At 40.7% G+C, this 26,099-nt stretch overlaps 1 protein-coding gene across 7 annotated transcripts in view; it reads right to left on the bottom strand.

Moving 5' to 3' along the window:
- Fyn (FYN proto-oncogene, Src family tyrosine kinase) overlaps nt 1-26,099 on the bottom strand; it is a 202,012-nt gene that overhangs the window by 38,171 nt on the left and 137,742 nt on the right. For 6 of the 7 annotated variants that reach the window (XM_020177817.2, XM_074076433.1, XM_074076441.1 and 3 more), the window contains 6 exons: nt 16,574-16,831; nt 13,802-13,898; nt 7,441-7,539; nt 4,761-4,864; nt 3,672-3,821; nt 1,031-1,195 (listed from right to left, as the gene is read on the bottom strand). In XM_020177817.2, coding sequence (XP_020033406.1) covers nt 1,031-1,195; nt 3,672-3,821; nt 4,761-4,864; nt 7,441-7,539; nt 13,802-13,898; nt 16,574-16,820 — 862 coding nt within the window. In that variant the 5' untranslated portion in view covers nt 16,821-16,831. Of the gene's footprint in view, nt 1-453; nt 610-1,030; nt 1,196-3,671; nt 3,822-4,760; nt 4,865-7,440; nt 7,540-13,801; nt 13,899-16,573; nt 16,832-26,099 lie in introns of all 7 variants that reach the window. The other variant, XM_020177820.2, reaches the window with a different exon arrangement.

Below are 26,099 nucleotides of genomic sequence, written 5' to 3'. Positions count from 1 at the left end.
TATCTTCTGAACACCTACTATTTACAAAGGACTTTAAACATACTGTTCACTGATATCATTCCAACTTTACAGATGAGAAAACTGAGGCTTAAAGATGTTAAATAAGCCCCTTGTTTATGGCTAATCAGTAGTTAGGATTCAAACCAAGGCCTGGTGAGCTAAGAGCCCGTGATCTTTCTCTATAGCATCTTACCTTCCCATTTCTTAGGAAGAGAAAACACCACATTCATAGTGTATTGGCTTCCTGTTTTGTAGGTCCTTAATTAACCACAGGAAGAAGGATAGGTGAGCACAGCGAGGTGTTACCATATTCTGAAAACATGGATAGCCTGTGCCCATTAGTTATCCAGCTTAAGTGTCTCGGTCCCTATGGCTGCTTATGTGATTTTGCTCAGAATTGTCTTTTGAATTGGCTTTGCAATGCAGCTGAAACAGAATGTGCCTCTGCCTTACCAAGCCATACTTCAGCGAAACACCCCTGCCCCAGCTTCTTCTCCAGAAACAACGAGGCACGTGCAACTTCCCAAGCATCTTTAGCCAATCCAGAAGTTTGTGGGACACAACTCGATGAAATCACAGTTAAGTTAAAACACAAACCATCAGCTTTCTCTACAGGAAAGGGAATTAATAAAGAAAACACAGTCCTTATAATCCATAATCAGGCATGCACTAGGAAAGATCGAAGGTGACTTGCCCTTTCGGGCGACATTGAACAAATATTTGAAGCTGGAAATGAAGGGCAAGACATTTTATGCAGGCTGGAACATTCCTTGTACCATTTATTGACTTATGAATTGAGGCTCATGTAATAGCACAACCTGAGCCATCTGCCAATCTTGCCCTCTTACTATTTCTTTTTGAGAAGCTGCAGAATTTTAAAATCAAAATTAAAATCATTATTCTGCATGAATAGAATAGAAATTCAAATTTTCTTCTTGGTCATAACATCTTTATTTTCACCTTCCATCTTTGATGTTTAGGATTTCCCAAACAAGGAAGTTAATAATAGAGTAATTGAGTCTCAGCATACCCATCCATACTTCCCCAAACTGCCCATTTCCCAGTCTCTTGATCAACTGTAGGGATTCTCGAGGGATTTCCCAGACGTCTTTGGTTTTGACAGACAGATCGGTAAGCCTTGGCATCCCTTTGTGACAGGGAACTACTAGGCGGCAGCAGAGACCTGCAGCTCTCTCTGGAGCAGGAGCAGCAGTCGAGAGGGAGAGAAGAGCAGAACACATGTAACAACAACACGCACAGTGTGAACCCACACTTGCCACAGAACAGCAGCAGTTGGACAGTGCTGTGTTGGCAGACAGCTACATACATCTTGGGAGATTTGATGCCACACAACGCAACACATTCACTGGAAGTAGGAAAGGGGACATTTTAAATTTGGACTACTCCATACCCCCTAGGTATGATATGGTCTAGATATAGATATAGACGGTTTTGGTTTCTGTACTAAGAAAATTCTTTCAGTCCAATCAATGTGCTAATAAAAAGTCTTCTGGAATCCTGAAAATACTCTTCCTGATTAAAAAAAGTCAGCATGATTGTCTCTTTCCCCGTTATCTACATTACCTGTGGGCTGAGGGACCTCTCTGGTATGAATATATTTAAAACTTTAGTCATAGTTTTAAGATCCTTCCATACAACAGTGAACTGTTACAAACTAATAAGACTGAAGATTATACCTGGCAGGGGGAGATGTCACCTTTCTCTAGCAATTTCTTTGGTATTTTGATTCTGTTCTCCAGTTGTGTATGCTTGCATTGTTTCTTTGCTATTTTCCATTAAAAAATCCTTTATAACAGACTCTTATATATAACTTAGGAGTCTGGATTAAAAGGAAAAAGAATGGAAACACACAAAAACTCAATGATGTGAAAGATAAAGGTAGCAGTTACTGCTCAGAGGTTACTAGAAGTTTTTTCTCTTCCTTTTTTCTTTTTTAAAAGAGCATAACTTTTAGAATCTAGCAAAGGGAAGGGGAAATTGACTAAATGTCAAGTTAAAAATCAGTCAGGTGAGAAGAGTTAACAAAGACTGAAGTCAAAGAAGGGACAAAAGCTTACAGAGCTTGGCTTGAGAAGTAGACAGAACCCTCCACGCCCTCTGAAACCCCTTAGATCCAGAAAAGAAAACATGGCATTGTTGCCTCTTCTCCGGGAACTGTGACTTACTTTTTATTCCTTCCTGTTTGATGGAATCAGGTTCTGAGATGCTTAGGCATGAAATTATTTATATGTCAATATTTCAAAAGCATTTTATATATCAGAGAGAGAGGGAAGAGAAAAAGCCAATATAAAAACAAATCTAACTCAAGATGGATTTTTTTCCTGAGATTAAAAAATGTCTATCGTTTTTTATATCTCTTCTCTCCTTCCAGCTTTACGATGTTATTAAGGTGCCCTTTCCAACACAGTATTTTCAAATTACCCAAACCCTGGGGATCTTGCTGATGTTTGGCTGTAATGAAATATATTTCACTACTTGAAAAATCCTTACAACATGCAGGCGTTTTGAGCATATCACTTAAGCTTAGGGAGATATTCTGCTACATTTCTCTAAATATTTCATTAGAATCCACATGAACTGAGTTAGCCAGTGCCCAAGTCAACCTTTTTCTACTACTGGTGGTGTTGTTTCAGTTGCTCATTAGTGATCAGGATCAATGTATAGGCATTTCTTATTGTAATTTTCAAAAGATTGCTTTCTGTGGGCTAAAAAAATTACACATGTAATTTTAATGAATGTGCATAGTGTAACAGCAGCAGTCATACTATTTTGGAGTCATGTCAATTTTGCGAAGAGCAATTCAAAATGTGTATAAGGAGTCATGTAAAAACCTTTTGGGTCTAATAGAGTATATTAATATTATATATTAATATTATATTATAGAGTATATTAATAGAGTATATTATGTCTAACATGTATACCTATATCTGTATCTACATATGTACATGAATTGTAAAATGGAATATATTTGCTAACAAAGGAAAGAAAGCAAGCCTTTTAGCAACTGCACATAAAGCCATGTTCTTTAATAAATGTACAAGCTCTGCACCTATACATCTAATAATTATGTTTCCAGGCACAACAATAATGGTGACTTCTGGGTGTCAGCACAGAGACTAATCTACTTTAAAAAGTCCAACACAATAGATGTCACAAATATTTAAGTCTGGTTAGGAAGCAGAACATGATTGCAGATTTGCTTCATCGCAAGCATGAGATTTGAGTGCAGCCCTGCTGCAGCAGTGCTGAGTGTGAAGTGATAGACGAAACCCAAGGTTTCTGCTGTGTTCCCATATGAGTGCCCTCCTAGCGACTGATCCCTCTTCCTTACTGTTCTGAATTACACAAAGAGGGAAAAGGCTTTACGATGAAGATGAAAACACAAACAGCTTTTAAGATTTACACTACAGCTTTCTACTTGGGGAGCCAGAATGTTATAGAACCTTCTGACAAACATAGGTAACTAATAATAACCGTGGCAGAACAAAAACAATAGCTCCACTCAGCCAGCACCACTATCAACAGCTGGCAAGGAAAAACTTTGTATATGTTTGCTATACCTTTCCTCCTTCCCTTCTTCTTTCCATATTTGTGCCTATCTATGTCCTCTAGCATTCAAATGGTCAGTAGGTAGCTAGAATTTAGGTTACCTGAGTAATGCTGTACAAGTTGCTGAAGTGTTTCAAACTGAGCCCTGGTGGTGATGTAGTATCCACCATTGTCAAGTTTTCGAATTTTATAATGTTTGACATGGTCTCCTTTCATATCATCCCAATCACGGATGGAAAGTGAATAGGCACCTGGCAAATATGAAAAGCATTAGCAGTGTCAATCACTTTGACTACTACTTTGTTTTTATCAGTCTCATTTATTTAACTATTCTAATAATTATCAAGGACATGCCCCCAGCCCCATCTCTATTCAGTAACAGAATGCAGGATGAAGACAACTCTTACTGCCTTGCAAAGGTCAGAAGATATTTGTAATAAAATGATTTTGCCCTTGAAACTGAAGCTTTCTGGGTATTTTTCTAAAATGCTGCTTTTGGTACCATGGTTTTCTAACATGGCTCAGACCCAATCACCCTGGGCAGGATCAAGAGTAGCACTAGGACTCTGACTGTGCTTGCCTACTGGTCTCCTTTCCCCATCAGGGTAAGGTGGGAGACAGGAAGAGATAGCATAAAAGAAATATAAGAGCTGTTCCTTTAGAGGGGATCTTCAAAGTTCCGCTTCAAAACACTTAACAGGGACAGGTAACCAGTGTCTGACAGATCAAGCTAGAAAGCCACTAACCCTTTTTCCCCTTGACCTACCTAGGCCTCTTCTGGGCTCCAATAAGGTGTTAAATAATAAAAAGGATGAGAAGTCCTCAGTCATTAAAAAAAAAAAAAATACCAGGAAAGCAAAAACAAAGGGTATGACTGGCACCCAAGGAACTAAGAGTTTCAGGAAACCCTCGTTCTAAAGGACTTGTGAAACTGTGATCTGTGAGCCTGGAGCAGCAATGCTGCCCGGTGCCTGCTTCAGCAGGACTCTCGATTCTGAGCCCTTGTATTTCTGTTGGAGTTGTCTGCAGTTCTAGAACCTGGAGGGAAAACTGGAAGCAGGACTCCACTCACAAGGTAGGGAGGAGATGTGCCATTTAAAATCCTTCTCCATCAGAGATAAGCCTTTCATCTCCTCTGACTAATCCACAGATTTGAATGACAAGCCAACTTCTTCATCTGGCTATCTTACCTTTGGTGGTTTCACTCTCACGGATAAGAAAGGTACCTCTTGGATTTCCAAAGGACAAAAGCTGTCGCTCAGCATCTTTGCGGCCAAGTTTTCCAAAGTACCACCTTTATATGAGATCAAGGAAAAGAAATACTTTATAATGGTCATCTACCAAATGAATAGCATATCTGTCTTTTGCCCGTGAATCCCCTCACCTCCAATTTTGCCCTCAGCTCCTTCCCAAAGTGTTTTTTTATTTAGCTTCATTCAGTTCTCTTTCAATCTATTCCTGATTCTATCCCTATCATCTCTTTCATTCTGAAAAAAAATCAGATTTGAATTGTGGGTTGTTTTCCTTCCCTCCAGGATGACAGGAAATGGCTTGCGTTAAAACTGCCACCTGCATGCACAGAAAGAGAAATCTAAGACCTTGTTTTGAAATGGCAACTGCAGGAGACGCTTCCCACGCTCAGCGACAAGACCCTTGATTTCTGAGCATAATTACAACCCCTGGGAAATAACAAAACAGTCTTGGTATAGAGAAAGATCATTAATCAAGCATTTTTTTTTAAAAAGAGAGAGTCACTCAGCATGGATAAAGAATAAAGATGGATGCCATTTTTCACTCAATTTCTATCAATATGGACTCTGAAAAAATTGTCAGGTCTGCACCTGATTTGAGAAGACTGCTGCCTTTAGATGCTTGTTTTGATTTTCTCTTTCTATCCAGCAGGTGTGAGGATTTGGATAAGTGAAAGGCATTTGCCAAGCACCTGGACTGTGATCTGCCACACAGCTTCTCTTTGGCACAGCTGCACAGACAGCGTACTGCACATTTGAGATCTGAGCACAGTCGATGAACATGTCCTTAGAAATGAATTGATGGAGTAGACACTTTAACATCCCCCAGAACAAATTAATGCCACTCCTGTGCCACTGGAGGAGGTATCACCTCAAATCACCTCAGATTCTTTGCTGCTTATCTTTTATCATCCCCCTCCCTGTCCTGAAGCCGTAACCAATGCCCGGCAACTAGTTCACATTTTGGCACTAGATGCTGTACCAAGAACTAAAGGGAGAATTCTGGATTATTCCACTGGAATTGCTGCATAGGAACAACTTTCAGAATATTTAACTGGAAGAATCCAGTTTTAAAATGAAATTTTAATTAATTATACTTGAACATAGCTATTATGTGTTCACTGTCATATTCTTTTGTGAATGAAAGAATTTCACTGAAGACAAGAAAAGACACTACATGTTAGCTCCTCAGTGATTTTAGAGAGGCCAAAATTTGCAGCAATCCTTAATCTACTTGATGTAGAGAATATTACATCAATCATTTGTAGAGAAATTTTCTGGGTTTGTATCAATAGGCCAATTAAAATGCTCTGTAAAACAATGGTGAAAAGGGAATTGTTACAACTATGGATTGCATAGAACTATTAATTGCAGATGTAAGACTATAGGCTTTATTTTATTCCTTTATTCACTCATTCATTTATTGATTGAGATGGGATCTCACAATATAGTCTAGGCTGGTCTTGAATTCACTACACAGCCCAGGCTGGCTTCAAACTTGTGATTCTCCTGCCTCTGTCTACTGAGTACTGGGATTGTAAGTGTGCACCATCAAGTCCTGCTTAAAAATACTTTATTATTTTAAAAACGAAATTAATTTTAAAAATGACCATTACAAATGTAACTTAAACAAACAGTCAGAAGGGTCCAAGTTGAATCAAAATAATGTTGCATTCTGGTGATTCTTTTCATTTTGAAAGAACTCAAAGATGTTGGCAAATCTGCCTTGAAATAAAAATTCGATGCAAGTATCTTTATTCACTGCTGATGAAAAACACTTAGTAGAGAAAAAAAAAAAAAAAAAAACAGCCCCAAACCACTGAGTACTGGAGAGTAGGAAACAAAGCAGATATTCTTAGTAGAGGAAATACAAGGGAATTAAAGACGAGAGAATGAAACTACTGGGGATTTGGCTAGGGTATAGAATCTAATCCTCCTTGCAGTGCTTAAACAAATCCACAGCAAAATTAAACATCAGAGCCAAAGGTTGGGCTCAGTGACTAACTTTTCTCCACTTCCTTTCTAGTGAGGTAAGTCCCCAAGGTGCTGGGGAGGAAGCCAGGTTTCCACCTTTGGGAAATCATTGCTCCTCCCATTGCCTCCATTCAGAAGTTAGAGCTGGCAGAAGCCAGGTCAAGAAAAGCAACAATGGTCACCCCTTCTAGAACCTTACGGCCTACTAACCATTTTCCTAAACTGCCTCTGATGGAATATTTGGGTCAACTAACTGCTAGTCACTGTTTACTATCATTGTATCATTGTATGTGAAATACTTTTATCTGAGGCATGTCTTTTTAGCATTCTTTTAATATTTCTGATTATATCCAGGAGAAAAATTCTACTTTAATCTTCAATAATTATTTGTCTTCTCCTTTCCAGTGACTGTAGGCCAACCTTGGACTGTCAATGATACATGCTATAGGTAGAATTCCATCATATTTTTATTGTTTTTTAATCTATTGTAAGTTATTGGGTTTTCATTTAGGGTACTGATATAGTACTTTAATTGCACCAGTGAATTTCTTCTCCCACCTGCACCAGGCTAATGGCATTTTATTAGGGCAGCTAACTTTTAAAATCAAGTAGTTAAGTGAAAACAACAAAACCAAACAAAACATACTCTTCTGCTTGGATGGAGTCGACTGGAGCCACATAGTTGCTGGGAATGTAACCTGTCTCTCCAGTCGTCAAGGAGCGGGCTTCCCACCAATCTCCTTCCCTGGAAAGAAAAGAGAAAAAGATGTGAAAATGTTGCCCCTTTCCAACTTTCTGCAGTTAGACTTGATGCAACAAGAAGTCTAAGGCTGTCACCTAGTCTGCCTGCCATCCAATTTCACAAGCCTTGCTCCTTTTCTCTAAACTCCAATATTCTGCCTCTCCCTCAACCCAAGGTAAAATGGTTTACAATCCCAGTCAGCATAAGTTAAGGCAGCGCAGTCTCTTGTATTCTTGGTGAATTAAGAAAAGAGGCCTCTGGCTATGTGAGGGCTCTTTTGTGGAGAAGTGTTTTTCCTGATAGGACACAAACTTGCACAGAGCAGGAGGGTACCAGGCTCAGTTTACTTTAGAAAAGCTGCAGATGGTCTGGGGAGGGAGGCCTTTTGGGAGGCCCAGTGAGGATGGATGCATGCCCTAACCACGTGCCTTGCTTGCTCTCAAGGAAATAAGGACACATACATCTTTCTGCAGGTAGAATGATCAAGACTACAAATAGACCACGCCTTCCTTGGGCATTTCCATTCTGAGGTTAGTCCAGACATTCTCAGCACTGGCCCATCTGATTCTGATGGACAGGAGAGGGAGGGAGGGTGTAGTTGAATGCGCACAGGCAAAAGAAGCACAAAATCTCAGAGGGGAATTTTTAGACAGACCATTTGTTTCATGCCATAGTGTGATCTTATTCTGGGGATTTCTCAGAGGATGTGAAGGAGTGGGGGAGAGGGCTTTTGACACTATTCTTAAGGCTTGAAGCTACTGAGTAAATTAAGCAGTGTAAGTTCATATGCCTAGATTCACACCAGTTTATGTGTGATAAACATCAGGGACGGAGTATGTGCATTCTCCTCAACAATGGTAAGGTCACAAGCTGTGTGCGTGTGTACTATAGCTGTGACTTCCACTGAGTGTCCCTCAACTAGCCTGTGGTAAGGAGCACATGATTGCCTTCCAGCACATCAGGCCTCTCAGACTGACCACCAGAGGCCTAGTACCTTCTCTTCCTCCTTTTTTGGTCCTTGGAGGCAGCAGGAGAGAAAAAAAATTTAAATCACTTTTTGGCTGGGCTCTGTGTCAAAGCTCTTGGCCAGGAAAGAAAAACATTTTGGCTTTAGTCCAGGGTAAAGATCCTCCCTAGGCTGACTTAATTAGGCAGAGACTAACCAGCTTCCATATTAAACTTGAGTCTTTCATCCAGTTCTCTAAAGAACCCTCTGAGCAAGGTGACCAGTGAGCAACACCAGGTAGGATTCCATAAAGCCATAAATGATGACAGGTCAACATGGGTATGGTTGTGGGAACGTGTTTGCTGGCATAAATGACAGAACAGCTCAGAAAACCAGGGTTCTGGCAAAAATTTTATAATTAGTTTATCAATCTCTTATTTTAAACTATTAACCAATATTATCACAAAAGGGAGATAATAATTCTCATACTCAGAAAGCCCTTAATCATAACCTTAAATTCAGTTCATACCCAAATTTTTATTATGAAATATTCAAACATATTGAAGAATATAGATAGATAGAAACACCTAAGAACTCAGCACCCAACTTAAGAACTAGATCAGTACCAAGTATGTGGTAATGCTACTCCTTGTCAATATCACTCTGCTTTGCAAGTGCAACTAATGAAATGAAAAATGTTAGGGGCTCAGTGACAGTGCCTGGTATGTACAAAGCCTTGGGTGCCAGCTCCACACAACAAAGGGGAAAAGTTAGCATTTTAATAGTGTTCCCTGGCTCCATTTCCATGCCTCTCAAAGGAAATATAGGCAGTTATAAGTCCATTATCCAAGAACATATGTGGAAGTGTATCTTCTTTCAAACATCACATGTATTCAAGGTTTTCGAGACATTATTGGCGCTCTAATAGTGAGAATGTTTACTGCTCTGAAATTCCACTAGATGGAGACATTTCACCATAAAAAACAACAGTACCCATAAATCTCCCTCCAATCCCCAACCTGGGAAATGCTTCAAAATGGTTAGGAAAAAAATTAAGTGCTTGTAGTACAGGCTTATTTCTTAATGCATGATAGCCTTCATCGAGTTAGTTCTAACTGAAATAAACTAAGAAAAAAAAGGCTAGCATCAATTTCAGGGTATGTGGAAATGTCACTGGGGGCAGTAAGTCAATACATTTTGCTGCAAATTGGGACAAACTATGTCTTATTCAGGTGATTTGACATTAATGAAGTAGTTTCAAATTCAAATTCAGCATTAATGAACTCTTTTTGATCTAGGCACATAAATACTTTGCACAGATTAAAATCCAACTATCAGCTTGGTCTAAAGTCATGTATCAAGTGTTTTGACTTTCTTATGTGACCCTGTTAATTGCACAAGGGTTTTCAGTTACTCATGAGAAAGATACCATCTGGGCTTTCTATTTCTACGCCATCCATGGTCATTTTTTTGCCAAAGAAGAATCTCATATTTTGCTACATTTATCTCACAATGTACTTCCACTGGGTTCAGAGATGCTGTATAGATTCCAAACATCAGAAAATGTCAAACAAGTGACTAAATCATCTTTTTTAAAATACTAGAAGCAACAGTTCACTTACAAATAAATAGTATACTCTACAAATCACGTTGATTTAGAACAGGATCTCTAATATGCTACCTTTTACTTCTTTACTTGAGTTATTGTAATTGACATTATTAAAGATGATTTCTTCACTGTTCTTACAGTTCAGATTTTTGATTAAGTCACACTTAAGAGAGATATTCTTAATTGTTATATTGTTAATTGCTAATCTCAATTGTTAATTGTTCTGATTCAAACATATGTTTTAGCTCCTGGCACTGTTTAGAGTAAATTTTTATAATAGCCTGTGTTCCTCTAATTTAAAGACTTATTGAAAGTCTCCAATCCCCAAAGTTCCTTACAGAGTTTGTGGTATAGGATCCAGGCGCCCAGGTACCATGGAACCCTTGAGAGCCAGGCAGTGGCATTTGCCAACAGCAGCTTGCATTGATGGAGTGCTTTTATTACAAAGGCTGGATCCTTTCTAAGTTTAGCCACTGCCCTTCTTACTTTCAGAGAGCATATCTGTAACAACTTTATCAAATGTTTGGGTGGAACTCTAAGCCACGATTTCTTCTGCTCATGATAGATAAGAACTTTAAAGAGGACATAGGCAACGATCATCCCTCCATCTTGGGTAACATATTTATCATGTTTTAAAGAGTTGTTGTTTTATAATAGCAAGTAACTAGGCATGAAATGTGAAAATAGGGAATAAAGTGGAAGAACTCACACATTTTGCAAAATGAACTCAAGATTAAGAATAACCTAATTAGTGCCCTACACTGAGCACTAATAACAGGTCAAAGAGGCACCTCCACCTGTCCCCTGTAGTGGTTGCCTCTGTCTCTGGGCACATCTGTGCACATACAACCCATGGTGGATTCAGGACTTCGAAACAAAAACCCTGTGGCCTCCAGTTTCTGCCACTTGCCAGGGAAGGGAGTGGGAGGACAGACACTAGGAGGTGTGGTTGCTGCTCCAGGGAGAACACAGGCCCATCCCTTTCCAGTCAGCCAGTGGCTGGGGACTTGGGGAGAGAAGGGGAGGAGTTGCATGCCATCTACTTCTGTGTTAGTGCTTTGTTTTTCCTTCATATTTTCTCTTCCCTACTATTACCTTTGACTTCAGGATATCATATTTGTTTTACAAACTTATTGTTTTTTTCCATAACATTGAAAAAGGGCACTTAAATGGCACTAGGATAAAGATTTCATTGGCAAAAAGGAAGAACATTAAGGGGGCAAAAAGCTTTGCAGTGTTTTCTTCTAAAAGAACAGGTCAGAGGCTCACAGGCCTCTGTAAACATCAAAGACCATGCAAGCAAATCACAAACCATAGACTGGATCATCCCCTTACATGTTTCTCTAGAATTCACTGATGGCAGTGAATAAACAAAGGAGTGTTAACAAAGGAAGAAGTCATGGATATGACTTATCCAGGGCCTCCAACTTGCAGCACAGATCACTGGCAGTGTGGGGAGACTCCCAGGTGAGCTATGCATGGTACTCCTCCTCCTGGCTCTTATCATTTAGAACTTATAAATAGTTCCAAATTTCTAATGAACCTTGCCATTTAGGGAATACTGTACAAAGTGGGAAAGTTTATACAGAATTCAAAGTTAATGGATTCTGACAAGAAGCATTCATCTGAGAATCAAACTAACAACAAGGAACCATAAATTAGAAGACATCAAAGCCAAATTCCCTCCTCCCCAACTTCCCAGCCAACTTTCCAAACTTCTTGTCATTTGGATGGTTCAGTTGTCTTTATGGGCCTATTTGGACCTTTGTAAGGTCACACCTGACTCTGTACTCAAGATATGGATCCCCACATCTTACCCTGGGCTCTGCCAACTGCTAGCTCTATGCATTTGGGAGGCAGTCTCATAAACTGGGTGTCCAGCTCAGCAGATGACTATGATACAGACAGTTGTCATGAAGAATAAATGAGAACAATTGTAATTTAACATGTGACTGGCACATAAGGAGCTTTCAATAAACAGCAACTGGTTACTATTTTAAAAACCATCTCCTGTGGCTACAGGAGGTCTTCTGCAGGGGAGGGGCAGGTAATGTTCTTGACCTGGGTTCTGGTTGCACAATTTGTGAGAACTCAAAACTGAATGCTTTTTTTTTTCGATACTAGGGCTTATACTCAGGGCCTTCACCTTGAGCCACTCCACCAGCCCCCAGCCCTTTCGTTGTGATGAGTTTTTTCAAGATAGGGTCTTGCAAACTATTTGCCCAGGCTGGCTTTGAACCGTGACCCATCTGATCTCTGTCTCCTGAGCAACTAGGATTACAGGCACAACCACCAGTGCATGAATGCTTTTTAAAAACTGTGGTAAAATCCATGTAACATAAAATGTATTATTTTACCCATTTTTAAGGGTAAAGTTGCATGGCAGTAAGTAAGCTCACACTGCCATATAAACATTGCCATGCATGATGTTGAGAACTGCAATTTTCCACATATATTTCACCCACACCTCTGTTAGTGATGACAATAACGCTAATTAAAAAAAAAGCCCTGGGGCTATGCAGACAATGTGCTGAGTGTAGAAGAAAGTTACTTTGGTCTCTTATGGAAGCACTCAGATCTTGCTACTGAAAAGGTGGTATGTTCTCAGTGTATGGTCCTGAGATACAGGGGCATCCCAGGGAAGGGTGGGCTTTCCACAAAGGCAGTTTTCAGGTCACAGGAGTTCCCTGTTACCTCATTCCCAACTTGTTGCTGGAATGTGTGCTATGAGCAGTGCTGCCTCTTACCTCCACATGCTCATCTTTTTGGGAAAGCTGAAGAACCAGGCTTCAGGTCCTTCCACCACCATGAAATCTAGTTTTCCCAGAGAGCAGAGAAAGAAGAACCTCCTGATCCTTTCAGGTCTAGATAGCATTCTTTTCTAACCACCAGGGAGCGTGCAAGAGCACACTTGAGGAGTCTGGTACAGTGTGGAACTACCCTTTTCTTGGAGCCTGGATTTCTCTGGAGGGCCCTCATCCATGGGTACTACCTCAATCCAATAGAGGTGATACTTAAAAACCACAGAGGAACTCGACCCATGCTCATTCCTGCTTATGGAGGTATTAAAGATAGGATTTGAAATGTGAGTAATGGTCACTATTAATCTCCCCACTCCTTATTTAACTGTTGTTCCCAGTTAAATAAGGCCACATTTAAAATGCATGCACTGCAGTCATTCAGGAGTGGGAGAAATCACTTCTCCTTTCCCCTCACAAAGATGTAGTCACTTCCAAAATTTCATTACAGAGAAATGCCTCTGTAGGCTTCACCCATTGGAATGTTTAGTGGTTGTGAAAACAGAAGGAACTTGTTGCTGGCCTGAAGTGAGGGTTTAGCTAGTGCAATATCTGATGTGAAGAAAATCTCAAGGCAGAAAGCAAGTCATGTGGGCAGCTAGGCTGTGTGCCAATCATTTCAGAGTACAGATTTGTGGAAATGCTGGGGGCTGTGGAGGGTGAGGCTGGTTTTACAACTTTGAAACTAAAACTCAAACAAAAAATATGGACTCTGCTACTGTGGTACCCTCAAAAATCCCTGTGTCATACAATAGCGTCACTAATTCTTCTCTCAAATTGTATTGCTGTGAGCTAGTAAATTTAGGAAATGTTCTTTTAGCACTTCAGATATCTGACAAGGCGCAGGCTGTACACAAGAACCCTTTCCCAATCCAGAAGCATATGTGCTCCCCTCTTCCCTTCCAAACTTACGAGCTGTTCAATATTTGAAATTTTTCTCCTTTGTGAAAACTTAGGTCATCTTCTGTCCGTGCTTCATAGTCATAAAGAGCCACAAACAGTGTCACCCCTGACAAAACAAGGAGAGAGATTACTACATAAGGAGAAATTAATTCCAAGAAATTAAATCTTCACTAAAATCTCATTCTCAAAATCTATGTTTATTTAGCAGGCTGGTGGAGTGACTCAAGTGGTAGAGTGCCTACTTTTTAGCAAGCATGAGGCCCTGAGTTCAAACTCCAGTACTGCAAAAAAACAAAACAAAACAAAAAAAACCCCACTATATTTATTCAGTACTAATAACATGGCGAGGTGTTGTAATTAATGTGTGAACACCAGTCACAGGGCTAGATTTCTGCCTTGGTCTTTGTAGAGGGAGCACTATTTGATCTGACAAAAACCTTAGTTGAAGGATGTCTCCCTATATCCCGCTGGATGAGGCCTGGGGAAGAGATAGTAACATTCTGTCCAAAACTAATGGGAGCAGCAGTGTTAGGGTTCAGATTTGCCAGGATCTGCAGCAAATACTGACATCTTTATCCCATATACATTCTTCTTTACTTGGGAATCCATGTTAAGTTTTAGTTAAAATGGACCACTCTCTGTGTAACATAATGTAGACTGTCACAGGAAACTCTTGGGGCCTGGAGAAATTTAACTAAGATATATTATAGGCACTTTTGTAAATGCCACAATGTACCCCCAGTACAACAATAATACGATAATTAAAGAAAAAAAAGTTAGAAAAGAGACTGGCTTAAAAAAATGTGGGTGTCTCTACAGTCATGCCTATTCTTATTGAATACTTTATTAAACAGATTCCCTTCCTTACATAATTTAAAAATAGAGCCAAACCAGCTCCACCGTGTGGAAGACAAGGCACACGAAGACGGACACTCCCACTCTCTCTCTGCATCAGCTGACAAGTTCTCACGGAGAGTTTTTATGTTCTAGGGACTGAGGAGGGAATCAAAGGAGGTTACAGAGAAATGCAGCATTGTTCTTGGCCTTAAGGGATTGAAAGCAGTGTTGTCAGAGAGCACATGCAAACACAATAAAACTGAATAACACAAGGTAGGAAAATCTGCCAATATCTGGGGGTACTGTCTTTTAACTTTCAAATTTTATAAGTGATTAGGTGTCTCTTTAACTGATTGCCCACACATTCGAGGCAAGCAGTCTGCTCCAGTGACCTTAATGAATGATACCTGCAGACTCAGGGATTCGCACTGGCTATCAGCTTCATGAATGAATGAACAGGAATGGTGCCTGTGTCAGCAGAATTAAGAGCCAGGCTGTAAAGCACTTATGACTCTCAGTAAAGATGTGTGTGTGTGTGTGTATGTGTGTGTACTGGGCACACTTTAGGCTCTTCTTTTTCTTCTACATCCTCAAGAGACAGAGGGCTCTAGATAGCCAATCTGCCTCTTTCCTTACTCCCTGCTTCCCAGGCATGTTCCATGAAGGCAGGAAAGGTGGTGAGTGTATCACATGAGGACTAAATTAAAGGGAAAGCTAGAGTCACCATAGCACAGATTGAGCATAGCTGTTTTTTCTACTAGGCAGAGCTGTCCAAAGGCTCTGGGTCAGGTCCCCAGATATCACTAAACTGCCATGGGTTGGGTGTAGGGGAAAATGTCCTGCTAGTGCGAACTCTCTGAGTAAAGCTGCACAGTGAATGGCCACGTAAGACATAAGACATCTGCTCCCAGCTGAGCTGAGAGATGCTACATTCTTTGAAACTTTTGTAATAGAACAATTTTGGAACAAATAATGTTAAATATCTAGTTACCATGGTTCACATACTGGGAAAGGACTTGGAAGACTAAGGATAGATGAGATAACTTACAAATATTTCAGAAAACATATGTCTGAGAATGTATGCCAGATATTTTACAAAGTATTAGCTAAGTCAGCAAATATGCATGGCAGTAAAATATAGCCTTGTGGTGTGGAAGACAGACACACGCACACACACACACACACACACATACACGCACGCACAGAGAATGAGATTGAGATCTTTCAAGGATACAATTTTAAAAGACACGGACAGATTTGAGGGCTGATAATCACAGTCATATGGAAGATAATGGAAATCTCTCAGACAGAATTGGTGAAGAATGGTCAAAATGTAATTCTGCCAAATGACCCACCAGCCAGGAAGTGACAGGCAGGCTGAAGATCCAGGGAGATGAGGGAGAAGCTACCACCCTCCCCAGAAGTGATAGAGGGAGGTAGGAAAGTACATTAATGTCTGGAGAACTTGAAATACACAGGCCTAGACCCAGCCCTAGAACTTTCGATTAAAAAATTCTGGATGGCTGGGCTGGCAGAGTGGTTCAAGTGGTAGAGCACCTGCGTAGCAAGTGTAAGATCCTGAGTTCTAACCCCAGTGCCACCAAAAAATTCTGGATGGGGCTTAGGCAGCTGTGTTTTGAAAAAGCTGCCCTCATTATTTGGCACTAGCTAACAAAGGCTGAGAGCCCCTAACTCATGCAGAATCCTCACACAGCAGCAACTTGAAGTCCTTCACAGCCCTGTAGCTAGGCATTTTGATCTGAATACCATGTTTTAATGGCCCTTCATCTAGTAAAGGATAGGTGGAAGTCGATTAGAAACTTCAATGTCAAAACCCTAGTCAAAGGGAGCTGATCACAGCATAAATGTTCAATTGCCAAAAGCACTAAGAGCAGCTGCCCCCTTCTCTGCCCTTAGTCTTCCCCACCGACAGTGGGGGCTTACCTGTTCCTCCTCTTGTACGCAAGGTCCCAGTGTGAGATGAGGAATTCACACCCCCAAAGACAGTAAGTCCTTGGCCCCCGGCTGCATGGAAGTTGTTGTAGTTTGGAATTGAGGTTACACCAAAGCTGGGGTAGTGCTGAGGAGTGGGGTCTGTGCCATAGCGATACCCAGAGCTCTGGTTCAGGCTGCCATCCCTCTCCTCCGTCAGTTTTGTTGCTTCTTTATCCTTACATTGCACACAGCCCATTATCTAAATTCCTGCAGGAAACAAAAAGGCACATGAACTTGGATGCGCCCTAGTTGCTAGGTTGCTTTAATAATAAAGAGGAATAATTTATCAAACTTGTCCATGGATATTTCAGGTGAATGGGGCCATGAAGAAAGTAGTGACTAGGGTTGATGGTCAGGAGGTGTCTCAGTCCCCCTGGCTCACTCTCACATTTGTTCTGCATGTGCTCTGGATGATTGCATCATCATAGAGAACAATGTTCACCATGCAGTGACTTTCCTCTAATGAGGCCTGTACCCCTTCAAATTCTATAATATCATACACTTACCTAAAACATTTCATAATACTTATGCTTTTCTTTAGTCATCTAAAAAAATAATGTATGTGCTACAAAATGAGTCTATGAAATACTAGAATAAAAATTTCCATCACAGCAGAGGAAATCTAAGAAGAGGACCCAGGAATGCCCCTAAATAATGCACCCAACTTTGTCACTCATGGGTACCCCAGGACAAAATGATGATAAATATTAAGATTAACAACTGATTATTGAATGGAAAATAAAATTGGCAGAACCTAAGAGGTCTGAATGCATTTGCAGGATATCACGATAGCCTACAGTAATAAAATCATTTAAAGCTGCTAATTAACTTTTCAAATTTCCATTAGCTTTTGACATCCTTTAAAAATCATTGAAAAATGTTTCCTATGTTCTAGAGCTAGTGGTGGATTAAAAAGTTGGGTCATTGCCATCCCACCTTTCTCAAATCTTCTTTTCCCAGGCTCCTCATCTCAGTAAACCTCAGGCTGAGTTGCTGAAGTCCGAATCCTGACAGTCATCCTTATTTGCTCCTTCATGTTTATTTCTCACTATTCTTGTCTCATGCTTACTCATATATCCCCAACTTTTCAGTTCTTCAAAGAGTCTACTTTTTTTCTCCCACTCAACTTCAGGCCTTAGAACATGGCTTTGAACTCTGTTTCCCTCTTGTTTTTAATATGTACTTCATGTAAAACACTATTCATAAAACACCATTTCCTGTGCAAAACCTTCTTTGCTGCCTGCCCTGCCTCCAAGTGGTGATAATGCTTTTCCTAAAGGCACCTAAGGCATCTTGATTTCCCTCATCATGGCATCTCTTGTGCCATATTAAAATATGGCTGTCTTTCCACTTGTCCCATTTCCCAACGGAACAACATAGCTATTTTCCTCACAGCTATGTTGCCAGTACCTGGAACACAGTAGATGCCCAATGAATAATAACTGAGTGAAGAGTCAGTAGCCTGTTATGTTTCTCTTTCACTCTTTCTTTCTCTCTGCACCAAGGCCAATCCTTCTCCCAGTGACTTTTATCAGTAGTGTGCCCTGTACTTTCAAATTTTAGCATGATTGTGAAAAGTGAAAAAGATTTGGAAGTATAAGGTAAAGTGGTAAAGGCCCGGCTCTGGAATAGGCAGAACTTGCAGTGGATGTCCTGCCAAAACTCTGTAAAGCAGCCTATTTGGGACCAAATAGTCAAATGAGAAACACATGACACCATGTATAATGACATGTATTTACTGGGGAGGGCAGAGCTGGCACAAGAAGGAAAGAAAATTGAGGCAGTGTAGGGGAATGAAAGCACCAGTTTTTCTATTTTATCTTGCAAACCAATGTGGGTGCTGCCATATGGGACTGGGAGGCTGCCATATGGGACTGGGAGACTCCCAGTAGCACGTTTCTGAGCATTGCTGTTCTGCTGGACCTGGTCACAGACGCAGGATCAGATGTTGTAAAACCCTTTAACATTACACATTTCAGTGAGCATTGAATTCAATGTCAATTCTTGAGAATGGCGGACTGTTTGCAAGTGAGCCGCCTACTACTTGAGCTGAGATCACCAAATCTGGAACACATTTCCTTATAAATTATTCGGGATTAACTTACAGTGTACTCTGTCCAGCATACTTTCTAACTTACGGTAAGTGAGTGATTTTAACAAATGTCCAATAGGAAATGCAAAATATCTCCAAGGCATGATTTACTGAAGGCATTTCATCATTTGTTGCTTCATCAGACCAATAAATATCCTGCTCACTTCATATAACTCATGGTGGAAAGTTGCTCTTAGCTTCTATAGAGGTCAGACAGAAAACACTTCTTATCCCAAGTGCTTTTTTTCAGGGGATTTTACTGATCTGCTGTAAGTAGAGCATGTAAGACCTGAATCACAGAGTCACATAATTACACCAGTGGTTCTATGCTGGTGGTGACTTTGACATCTCCCCCCACCCAGGAACATGGGTGGAGACATTTTTGGTTGCCACACTCAGGGGTGAGGGGTAATACTGGCACCTAGTGGGTAGAGGCCAGGGATGCTATTAAATGTCTTATGATGCACAGAATTACCTCCTTCCCCCCAAACAAATAAATTGCCTGGCCTCAAATGTTAACAGTGTCAAGGTTGAGAAATCCTGATTTTCACAGTGGAAAGAATTCATGCCTATACATTTGAAACACTGTAAGAGCTGTTTCCCTGACAAACATGTCATTAACATGTAATCCAGAACACTTTCCTTAGGAGAACAAGGATGCTGTGAGGAAGGAGGCAGTTAAAAAAATTGACATGAAATGCTGATTCTTCTCTAGAAGTTTGTTCACTGTGATAAAGAAACAGAACCTAAAACCAATGAGATTTCCCATTACATACCTTTCCAATTCCAGCAAACAAAACAAACCCCACCTCAGAAACCCTGTAGAAAACAGGACCCACAAAAAACCTAAGAAAAGACAACCTTCTAAAATTCACTACAAAAAAAGCAACACATCACTGTAATAAAAAACAAACAACTTATCCATGTTATGAAATAATGGAGCAGAAAATTATAAGCTCCCCAAAGGCAGGGATTGCTTTTTGTTTTTTGTTTCATACCTGCATCCCAAGTGCCCAGAATAGTGGTGGGCACACACTAGCACTCAAGAAATGTTTGCCAGGTAAATAAACATCATAATCATGTTGGAGAAAACCATCCTTTTTTATAGGAGGAATAACATTTCATGCAAATGGAATCTTGAGTTAAGTAATGTTTCTATTGAGATCTTGCTTACTTTTTAACTGACATACATGAAGAAACAGAAATAGGCCATAAATGTAGGGTGAAGCCATTAAAAGTTAATCACAATGAAATTACTTGTATAAGAACTTGTGGTCTTCCTTTTTCCCCCTTGGGACAGTTTTCACCATGTAACTAACCATTTCATGATGGGAAGGGTGGAAGATACTGTATGAGGTATACTCAGTGTCATCAGGATCTTTGCAATGAGGCAAACCTCTGGGCATTTGGGCTAAAATAAAAGTATCCTTATTACTGTGGTTATGTGATGTGGTTTTATGTCTGATACTACAATAGGCCCATCATGAACACAGAATGCACTAACAGACTTGCTATAAATCTGTGGATCACTGGGAAATACTGAACAGTGCCACCCTGAAAGTGGGGCCAGGAATTATACTGACTGGTAAAACATCCCATACTGTAAGCTCATAGCTATAGTCATGTATACACTGTCATGCCTAGAAAAGCTAGACTGGAGCTTTTTTGGCCAGATGGATCCTGTGCCAATCAATGGTCAACGTGTTTGGATTATAGCTATGCCTATTCTTCAATCCTTTTGCCAGCTGATGGACCCTGTTTCTACTATGTGAATAAAATTCAATTTAAACTTTTGTTAGCTTCGTAGATCTTTTCAAATGTGCCAATAGTATTGAGTGGCTAGGGAAGAGCTGCCAGACAGAATTCAAGGATGGCAGACGTGATCAAGTGATCACAGCACTTCATGCCATGGTATGGCCTTAAATCCTTCACATACTTCTCTAGTGACTGACTGTGGGGCGACCCAGAGGACTGGGTCTATCTGCTACTAGACGTACAGGATGGTCTGAGCCAAGGTGAGCCTGGTTGAACACACACTCCCTCCTATTGATGCCACAGATCTCAGTCTGGTCTGACAGATGCACATTAAATTCAGACAAGGCCTGGATTTCCTTATATGCTAACCCAGCAACAATGCCAGTATGCTCAAGTTCCAACATCACAGGACTTTTGAGATTTCAGGTATGTGTAAGAGCTTAGTACCAAAAAGGGATAAAGGCCACTGACAGTCTTCTACATAAGCAAATTCTTTCTTTCTTGAGACTCATACTATACTTGCAGGCAGAGGAAGGATGGCAGGAGGAGGAAAGGTGAAACTGTTGACAAGTAACTGTCATTTCAGCAGTGTAAGTGCTTTTGCTCAGAAACCAACCTAAGTGGATATGGAGAAGTGACAGCCCTTAGGCATAACTTGCCATCCTTGCTTCTGACAGCCCAGTGGACAGTCCAGGCCTTGGAGAATGACAGTGAAGCCATGTGGCTAGTACTCTGAGGCTAATATTATAGTGGATGTAAAAGAACAAGGAAGGGAACTAGACTAAGAACCTAAAAGCCAAACATAGGAACTGCGCGGAGCACAGTTGAAAGAATATAAAGCTGAGTTTTGGATTAACTGTAGTTTCGTATTCTCTAGGAGAAAGGCAAAACCTGACAACTTCCTGAGCAAACATCCCTTTTCAGTCAACAGCAATGACATGAGGAAAATGACAATAGTGGCAGAGGCCCAACAGAAATGAGCTGACTTTGAGGTAGAAGGTTCATGGCAGGAGGCTCTAGACCCTTATAAAACTAGAAACATCTACAGGAATTGACCTGAGGTATTTTGCCACATTCTCAACAGAGAAAGTGCATCCCTTGAAAGCCAAGAGGAGCCTTTCCTGGTTTCACTGTGTAACTGCTTGAGCAGGATATTTAGAGACAGTTGAACACCAACAATGCAGGTAGCAATGGGAGTCAGTCCACTGAACCTGACACTCAAATTTCCAGATTTCCCATCATCTTTCAATCCTTGCAGGAGACAGGGTCAGCTGGTCTTGACAGCCCAAGGATGAGTGCAAGCAGTGCTGCCTCTGGGGACAGCCTGAGGGGCCAGGGGAGGCTGGGAAGAAAGCAGGACCATGCTGGCCACTCTTGGAAACACAAGCACTCCCTGAGGTCTTGAGGCAAAGAAAAAAGTCCAGCTGGGTTGGGACTGTGCAGATATAAAACTTGAGGGCTAAACCACACACAGCATAGGTGCTGGGTCCAGCATCAGCACAGATATGAAAAAAACATGGCATGCAGGGGTCTGCCTATGTGGGAAAATCATCTTTACTGCTGGATAGAGGGGAGGAATGAAAATATGTACCTTGCTAAGACAGCATTGTAGTGAGCTGTTCCACATCCTCCTTGCCCCAAGTGAACATACCCTGTTCACTGGGATTTCAGTATGGCAGGAGAGTCATTCCCATGATTAGATTATGTAATTTGCTGACTTTAAGAAAGGGAGATTATTCCAGGTAACCTGACCTACTCAGGCGAGTCACTGAAAACCCTTGGTGATATACATTCAAAGCATGAGAGGCACTGAGTGTGAGTGATCTTTTTTACTATAGGTCTTAAAGATGAAGGGACCATGTGGTCCGATGTGGCTTTGAGCTGAGAATGACTCACAACAAGGAAATGGGATGTCAGTCCTTCAACCACAAGGAACTGAGAGTTTGGTCAAGAGCCTGAATGATCCTCAAGATGGATTCTTCCCTAGTCAAGTCTCCAGATGAAAACACAGTCAACTGATACACTTAATTTCAGCCTTACTGAACAGAGAACTGATCTATGCCATGTCTGGGCTTATGGCCCACAGAACTGGGAGCTAGTAAATGGATATTAAGATTGTAATACTTATTATGCAGTAGTACAAAACTAATATGTATTTAGGGGGGTGGGAAATTGTGGAGATGAAGGCTCCAATCTTGGCAATGATGACCAATATTCAATAGGCCAACCACTGAGCTGTGCATTGGAATGTGTGATCCCACTACAATTCTAAGTGTAGGTATTGTTATTTTTGCACACTTTAGAAGGGAAGAATAGAGTTTGGGGAATGTGTTCATAGCTAAGTCTGGTAGAAATGGGATAACGCAACGTCAGACAGCCTGAGTCCATGGCCTCTACGCAGAAAACATGGCTGTTTTCTACACCACAGAATCCAGATCAGATTATGTGAGGGTGTGGGTGGGAGGCATGGAGTGAAAAACCTAAAGGAAGGACTGCTGACTCCAGAGCCCACCTTCATATGCATTACTAACTGAGGCCCTGATTTCCAGGATAAAGCCTTAGCCTCCCATCTATACTCCACCCTTCAGACAGTAGATTTTGTGGAGGTGCTAGGACCACAACAGGTATGGTGAGTTGCTTTTTTCTTGATGTGGTTTGGCATCTTAACAAATGTTTGAGCCAACAACATTAAAGCCCTCATTTTCTGATCTTTCCTAGTCACGGCAAGGGTATTTTTATACACCATGGGGAGGCAGCATGGGTTTCCTTGGTATAAAGGTGATCTTTCCTATTGCATTTAAAATATGGTTTGTTTTGCAGGCAAAACTTCCTGGAACACATTTACTACATAAATTGAGATACTTGTGTAATAATGCCCCACCAAACATAAAACAACATTTTAGTGAATCCCATGAGGGAAAGCTCCCCACCAAACACAAGTCACAAAACACTACAGCCTCCGAGGTGAACAGACGGATGCAAAAGTGGGACTATGTACAATGCAGACATTGGCCACATGCAGAAATGGGAAAACAAAGCCTACTTAAAAGCCAAATCAAAGCTTTGCTTCAGAAATAAAGAGGTAGAGTTGGACCCATTCGATCACTTATATGCGACTTTGCAAGGGCCCTTTATATATATCTATTTATATTTGGTGGTACTGGAGTTTGAACTCAGGGCCTCAGGCTTGCTAGGCAGATGCCAATCTATCAGCTGCAAGAGTCCTTTGGAGGGTTGGGATGGGTCTTGTCCTATACCACATAGCAAAAGAAGTGAGCTGATACAGATCACTCACAAAATATCACAATACTTTAAGAAAAAGCTGCATGTGTGGCACCTAGAATATTTTGTGGCTTCCCATCTCTGACTTTTCTTATTCAAATGACCCCTGGCTGAGAAGCAGCAGATCTGTTTCCCTACCAGAGCCTTCCATTCCCCAGTGCCTGGAAATTAGAAAGCACTTAATAAGAGAGAGATGGAAGCATTAGACTCCAATGGTGAGAGTTAACACTGCAGTGAGCCAACTGAATGCTAGAATAGTTCCAAACCTAAATGGCCAAATGAAGTTTTAACACCAAACTGTGGAAGGGCTCCAAAAGGAGGGAGGAACATTTTCTTCCTACATCCATTTTGCTTTGGATCTCAGGGTTAAGACAACTGTCAAATGGTATGTTTTAAGTATGTCCATGCGAAGGGTTCAGAAGGAATTGGGGTATGGCTTGTGACATTTTTCAGTTTCTACCTTCCATCCCCCTCAACTGTTTCAGGCCATAAAAAAGTCCCTTACAGTTTAATATTTTTAAATTTTATTTTACTTTGTGATATATTTCATAAACCATAAAATCTATCCTTTAAAAGTATATAGCCCAGTGGTTTTAGGATATTTACATAGAAAACCATCATCTCTATTTAATTCCAGAACACTGTCATTATCCCCAAAAGAAACTTACTCCCATTAAGCAGTCATTTCCCCACTCCCTTGTCTCCCCAGCCTCTGACAGCTACTGATGTGTTTTATGTTTCTATGGATCTGCCTATTTTGGACATTTCGTATAAATGGGATCATATAATATGTGGCCTTTTGAGGCTGTCTTTTTCACGTGGCATGATGCCTTCAAAGTTCATTCATATTATAGACTTCTAATATTTAATAAGGAGATGGCTAAACAAATTGAAAGGTATGCCCATGTGGGAAGTTAAACAGAAATTAAAACTTACATTTACAGGAATTATCAGTGATATAGAAAGATGTTCATGCTATATTAAGGAGGACTGAATAGTAACAACTACATAACATTATGGAAAATTGTTCTTTGCTCTGGTTTTTTTTTTTTTACTTCTCAGATTTTTTTATACTTAAAATGTACTGTTTTCATAATGAGATTAAATCATCTTTTTCATAAGAAATCTCCCTTTAGTTTTAGTTCCTGATTAAATTTGTATGTAAATTGAAACAACCATACATTGATGAAGTATATACCATGAGCTGAAAAATTAAGGGAAGAGAGAATGAATCCAAAGTTTTTCTCACAGGTGAACAGTTGTAGAAATCTAGTTAAGGACATGGATAAACCAAAGCCACATACAACCAAGTCTGAGACCCTGTGAGTGACAAGTATGGAATCTGAAATAACAACTAAGAGTGGGGTGGCTGGGTTAGTGGAGTTTTGAGAAACTTTGGGCCCCAAGTCCTAGATACCTGGGGAAGCCACCAAAATTAGAATGACAGTCCTTCTGCAAGTGAGTCCTGGAATTGAAGCAAGGCCCTGTTTCCCAATGAAGTGCTGAGCTCCAGGTACCATAAGGCCCTAGGAAGAAAGGGAGGATGAACCAAAGTACATTGAGTTGGTGGTTGGAGGAAGGAAGGTCTTGTCCTCACACTTGTTACCTTCACCCTTTTCTGTTTGGACATTCAGGTTGGCATTTTGAAGCTTTGCCTTGAGCAACTATCCCTTGAACTTAGGGTAACCTCAGCAAGGTACAGATCAGTAAGCAACACTGGTTTAAGTGACTTGCAAGTTTTCAGAAACACAAGAGATCCAATCAAGTGTTTCTCCCTAATGTTGATATTCAGTCAAACATGTTCCTACCCTCCTTGCTGTTCTACTACAAACAACCACAGGAAAATAAAAACAAAAACAGAAATGCAGGCTTCTATTCATGAACTAGCAAAGAGAAACAGGAAAGCCAGTGTCACATCTGGGTCACAGTGGCAGAGCCTGGCTTTCTGGACTGCATCTGTTTTAGGAACAGTTGTGGCAGAACTGGCTGGGGGCCAGGGGTCAGGGTGTCACCTGGCATAGTCTCAGCAAACACATTAGCACAAAGCGGCTGTCTGAACAGGCGTCATCCAGACCCCCTCCTCAGGAACTCAGAGAATGAGAGCCCAGTAGGTTCTTCTCAGGCTGAACAAAACCCACTCTGCTCATCTTTCTAGGCTCCATAGAGATTCCTCGCCAGATGATTCTGCAAATGTGGCTTCATCTTTTCAAAAAATAGTGAATTCTTTCTTCCCTTTCTTTAATTCACTAGTTCCAGTCAAAAAGATCAAATCCTTTAAAGAAACAAAATGGACTGTGAATACAGAAATGCGACTTTTCTTCTTTTTGCCACCAAGCTCACAGAACA

Source organism: Castor canadensis, chromosome 1 (assembly GCF_047511655.1).
Source record: "Castor canadensis chromosome 1, mCasCan1.hap1v2, whole genome shotgun sequence".
NCBI lineage: Eukaryota > Metazoa > Chordata > Mammalia > Rodentia > Castoridae > Castor > Castor canadensis.
This window is presented reverse-complemented; position numbering and strand designations above follow the sequence as displayed.